The sequence below is a fragment of the Azolla caroliniana genome, unplaced genomic scaffold, assembly GCF_043228905.1.
Source record: "Azolla caroliniana isolate FFs.n. ecotype wild unplaced genomic scaffold, voAzoCaro1.0.p SCAF_1, whole genome shotgun sequence".
NCBI classification, from domain to species: Eukaryota; Viridiplantae; Streptophyta; class Polypodiopsida; order Salviniales; family Salviniaceae; genus Azolla; species Azolla caroliniana.
The window spans coordinates 26,319,021-26,324,121 of record NW_028230436.1 but is presented as its reverse complement, the minus strand read 5'-3'; the positions used below and the strand labels follow the sequence as shown (position 1 = coordinate 26,324,121).

At 38.1% G+C, this 5,101-nt stretch overlaps 1 protein-coding gene across 1 annotated transcript; it reads right to left on the bottom strand.

The window, feature by feature from the left end:
• Positions 1-311: 311 nt before the first annotated feature.
• LOC147869303 (polyamine oxidase 2-like) lies at positions 312-5,101 on the bottom strand. The gene is made up of 10 exons (XM_087328161.1): positions 4,751-5,101; positions 3,523-3,626; positions 3,085-3,173; positions 2,885-2,998; positions 2,732-2,819; positions 2,551-2,636; positions 2,357-2,459; positions 1,749-1,846; positions 1,073-1,502; positions 312-769 (listed from the first exon to the last, which is right to left on the bottom strand). Exons 1-10 carry the CDS (start codon positions 4,839-4,841, stop codon positions 461-463), a joined length of 1,512 nt encoding a protein of 503 aa, XP_087184287.1. The 5' UTR covers positions 4,842-5,101; the 3' UTR covers positions 312-460.

Genomic DNA, 5,101 nt, shown 5'->3' with positions numbered 1-5,101 from the left:
GACAAAATAACTAACCAAATATATCCATGCAATGTGAACGATGTTTATATCAAGGAATTGTTGAAAACGTGATAGCCAAATCCATGCAAACAATGTTTATATCAAGGAATTGCTACAACAATATAGCCAAATTAACTAACCAAGTAGATCCATGCAATTAATGTTTATACCAAGCCAAAATAACTAACCAAAGTACATCTATATAACAAACAAAAACAACTAAAAGTATCAATTATAAGTTTCTTATGATTGAAGGATACCAGTTTATGAAATGAAGTTTGACATTATCTATTCAATATGAGAACAGCATATATAGGCTAGCAAAATCCATTAAAATGTTGATAAACAACTCAAAGCAATTATAAGTTTTTCATTAGAGACACAACACAATCGGTTAAAGGACTTCCACACGATCTATATAATGTTTGAAAAAGTATAGCGATAGCATTAGAATTATATCTCATATTCTTGATATCCTCAAGGGGGCATTAGTAGTTGTAGCCTCTGCCATAACAGGTTGAAATAAAGACAAATGATGGTTACTTTCTTCAAAGTTTCTTCGGCATTCATAGGCCGCCATTAGACCAGTCTCAAAAGCTCCATGAACTGTTGACGGGAAATTTGAGCTTGTTGCTTCACCCGCAAAGAAGAGATTCTCAACGCGGCTACGAATCCTTGAGTATAGGTTGAGTGGTTTCCCAACAGCAGCATAGCAATAAGAACCAAGAGAATCTATTTCACTCCCCCAATGGGATACCAGATACCTTACCTACAAACAAACTTAGTGTATTAGGACGAGTCTTTGTGAAGATCTATTTACTGTCAAAATTGTTTCTTAACAAATGTCTCAAAGATTTTAAGACTTCTATTTTAAATCATCTTCAGCTTTGGAACTTTTAGTTTCAAAATTAAAAGGTAATTTAAAAACAAAAGCAATGTTTTGAAGATCAGATATAAAAAGAGAAAATTGTTTCTAAGGTTTTTCCTGATTAAAAACCGCAAGTGTCTACCCAGATTACCTGCTATTATGTACTGAAAGAGAAAGAGGATAAAAAATGGTATGAAAACTTACAGGTTCAGCTGAATGAGGCAAAATCTTCTTGAGTTGCGAAATTGCGAAACTAGCAGCTGCCTCATCCGACAATTTCTCGATGTCATCTGCAAGGCTTCCTGCTGGCATATACACGAGAACAGGATGACCTGTGGCCTTGTGCAAGTTAAGAAAATAACTGCATCCATAGGAAGTTGGAGCAACTACTCCCAAAAACTCCACATTCGGCCAGCACACACTATCAAAAAACAATGCAATCTTATTCTCATTTCCAGCTCCAAGGTTGGAAATCGCAGCCTCTTTCCACTCTGGTAACTTCGGGTCGAACTTTATGAGGTTTGCCTTCAGAACACCTAAAGGCACTGTGATTATTATCGCATCAGCATGAAATACCTTCCCTTCATCTGTATGTATTTCAACAGCTTGAAAACCATGTTTGATTCGTGTCACTCTGTATTGACATCAACATATGTAATATTTGTTGTCTCATAAGCCATAAGTTTTTTTAGAGACACGTTAATTCTATTGGCTTTATAAACATCATTCAAGCAAAGGGCAATGTAGCACAAGGATGAATGAACATGAGAGTCATGGCCTTTTCTATTGGCAGCTTGCCATGCAGAAGAACTCACTTTTGGAAAGGTCTTTCTTGTATAGCTAATGATCCTAATCATTGAATGCTTAGAATGACATGTACCTTTCATTTAGACGGATGTCTAGTCCTTCCGCAAGCGCAGATAGCACTGGTGAATAACTATCAACCATGAGTCCATGTCCACCTTCCAAAAGCTCCTCCTATTGGTTCAAAAAGTTCATGCACAAATCTGTTACTTTTATTAAATATAGCAAGGTCTTAACATGTGTCATGCAGCACAAAGATAGTATTGATTCATCTCCTCACATGAGAAGCCCCTTTCCAACAGAGCCTACACTCATTCACATACAGCACAGAGACAAGCAAAATTCTTTTAGGCTCACTGATAAAACCAGGTCATTTTGACATGTTTCATGTGATACAAACGTATGATACTTTGGATTCACCTTCACACATGAGAAGTTCCTTTCTTTTTGTAAGAACTAAGAACACGAGCTTTAGCAGAAGTTCTATAATCGTTCACATAGCACACAGCTCTTTTAGGTTCACTGGTAAAGAAATATCAGTTAACATCGTCCACCTCACATGAGGAGTCCCTGTCTTTTTGTAAGAAGACAAGCTCTCGTTCAATGTTTATATTCATTCACATACCATACAAAGGGAAAATCATCAGTGTGTGTTTCTTCACAGTGATTCTTTCATGAACTTACCTCATCGCAACATCGGAGAGAGATCTTATCAGCATCTGCAGCAAACCAACCTTCCATTCTACAAATATACCACTGCAAGACCTTATATGCAAGCCCATGCAATCTGGCGATAATAACAGATAGAATGGATTAGTCAAGGATATATTTCAGATCCCCCATAAAACCCTGCAAATCTCTCACAAAATTTTGCAGACCTTAGCTCAGGCTTATTATCTACCACAATTGAGAAGGCCTCTGATATTGAGATGTCCTCCTGATAATCATACCGAATACTCTTGGCCTATGAAAAAGAAATAAATACAGTTCCACAAAAGCATCAGTTTCTGGCTTCCAAAAAACGTAAGTTCATCAAACATCTTCTGAGGAAGTTTTGACCTCTTCCAAAAGGGCCTCAAACTTATGCCCAACCTCAATGACCACTTCAGCTGGGATTTTTTGCCCATCAGTATCGAAAAGAGCATAGCTACATCACAAACACAACCGCTTATACACACATATAAGATGAAAGAAATTAAATGTAATATTTACCTCTCCAAATCGTGATCATACAGGACAGAATTGTCACCGCTAGTTTTATATAGTCGAAGGTGAAGCTTCCCAATCAAACTGGCCAAAGGGTTCCGTTCACAGGCTCCATGTAACCTGTAGGCATAATGTGACCTCTTTTGTAATTTTACATCCAATGGATGATGAGTAAGTGAGAATTCATGTTGAAACGTCACTCTTACCATGAAGCTCCCATATCCACTGGGTAGCCATTGGAAAAGTCGGTATGGATTCTGCCACCAATACGTCCTCTGGACTCGAGTACCGTGACCTGAACTTGGAGATCAACTCTCAATGTGATGGTGAAACTAAAGAAGAGAATAAATCCGAAATAACCCTGCATTTTTCAATATTTCCTAAAATTCTCCAATGATTTCATTATTTCCCCAAGTGCCCTTGATCCCCCACGAGAGCACTTATAAAGTCAATTAGCTCAAATACATATGTGCTGTTTGAGAAATTACATTGTTACTTTATTCCCATCTTTCTCTCATGGATTGACTAGAAACTTTGAGAAACGTGAGCCCAAGGGAATTTGGGAAAATGAAGGAAACTTCAAAGAGTATTTTGGATATTTTTCCATAATCTGTTTAAGATATAGAATCAAGTTGATGCATTACCTTACACCACTTCTTCAACTCACAAGCAGCAGCCAAGCCTGAAATGCCAGCTCCAATTACAAGAATCTCAGGGCCATGCCTCTTACTTTTGGTACAGGAAATGCCTAAAACAAATTTCATACTTCAGTTAGAATATTATATATGTAAGGGGATTAGTTGAAGTGGTTACTAATAAACCTGCCACTGAACAAATGAGGATTAACTTAAATCATTAATATTCCACTTAGACTCATCGAATGTTATTTGGTACATGCGAGAGATGCTCGAATGTAGTTTTCAAGATGTTTCACCACTTTGGCTTTGGTTTTTATGTTTTGTGATTCACGATCTCCATGATGTTAGGTGCATGATTTAAGATAGGCAGGTGGGGGAATTTAATAGAATGAAGTTTTAGATAATTGCAATTGTGATTAATCTTGACTCTTTCACCAAGGTCTAGCTCCTTCGTCTCCAAGTTCAAAAAATGGTAATTAAATTTTGTGAATAGAACAAAGATGCATGTTTTATACTCCCTCTCAGGTAAAGTGATAATCTGAGGTTTTGCGAATCTAGGTATGCGGTTGGGGAGAGTGACCACCAACACGAGGACTGTTGGGCTCGATCACAGCTTTATATCATTTAGAAACTAGATGTATATCTTGAGCTCCCAAAATCCTACTAGAATATCCCAACATCCTAGAGTATGTGGTGATTCCTTAAAACTCATGTCTTATGTAAAAAAGATTCCTGATGTGCCAAATTGAAGGCAGATTTCATTATCGTCCTTGGAGATCAAATAGGACCTGAGTCCTGATGTTCAGGAATGTTATTACTAACCTTTGCAATCAATAGTGCACATTGCGATTTTGTGAGACGAAACGAGATGAAAAGAGCAGAGGGCACAACACATGAAGCACCATTCAGAAGCAAAAGCACAAAAGAGACATGCCTCAACAGTGAAGGAGGGGGAAATCAAGGGGGAGAAAAATGAGAAGAGGAAGAGCTTGTGGATTGAAGGTTGAGAAAGGAAAAAACCAGGGCTTTAATGCTATTGAAAGTGAGAATGTGTGATTGAGATTGAGACAGCACAGGGATGGTAGGGTGGATTGAACGCAGCAATCAGATTGTAATCAGGATACATGATTATATACCTTATTTACATCCTTGTCCCTTGAATTTATTTATAGGATTTGTGTAAGAGATCGATATTGAAAGCATGCAGACACGAGTGACAATCTAAAAACCTCACCTGTGCAGACTTGACCTTCTTCCTCTCCTTGGTCGAATAGCGACAACGTCTGTTTCTCATCCGTGTGATTTCCTGTCGCTTCCATGTCCATGAAAGATATGAAGATGGAAGAATAAATGAGCAATGATAATTCAGATCGGAGAAGAAGAAGACGAAGAAGAAGCAGAAAGTCAAGAAGGAGAACTGATGGATGAGAACAGATCGGAGCAACTGTCCAGAGGTGAAATACAGCCTGCTCATGCAGAGGTTCACCAGGAGAGAATTATAGTGCTTCCTGCGTGGATCTGGCATGCGGATGGTGGAATGTTGATGAATTACAGATGAGGAGATTTGGTGCACACACTACAAAAT

Bases quoted from the DNA above. Each gene is read 5' to 3' on its own strand.
- LOC147869303 (XM_087328161.1), bottom strand. From the start codon at position 4,841: ATGGACATGGAAGCGACAGGAAATCACACGGATGAGAAACAGACGTTG. The intron at 2,637-2,731 runs GTCAAAACTTCC...TCTTTTTCATAG, and splicing joins TTGAGGCCCTTTTGGAAGAG to GCCAAGAGTATTCGGTATGA. The intron at 1,503-1,748 runs GTACATGTCATT...ATGTCAATACAG, and splicing joins GACATCCGTCTAAATGAAAG to AGTGACACGAATCAAACATG.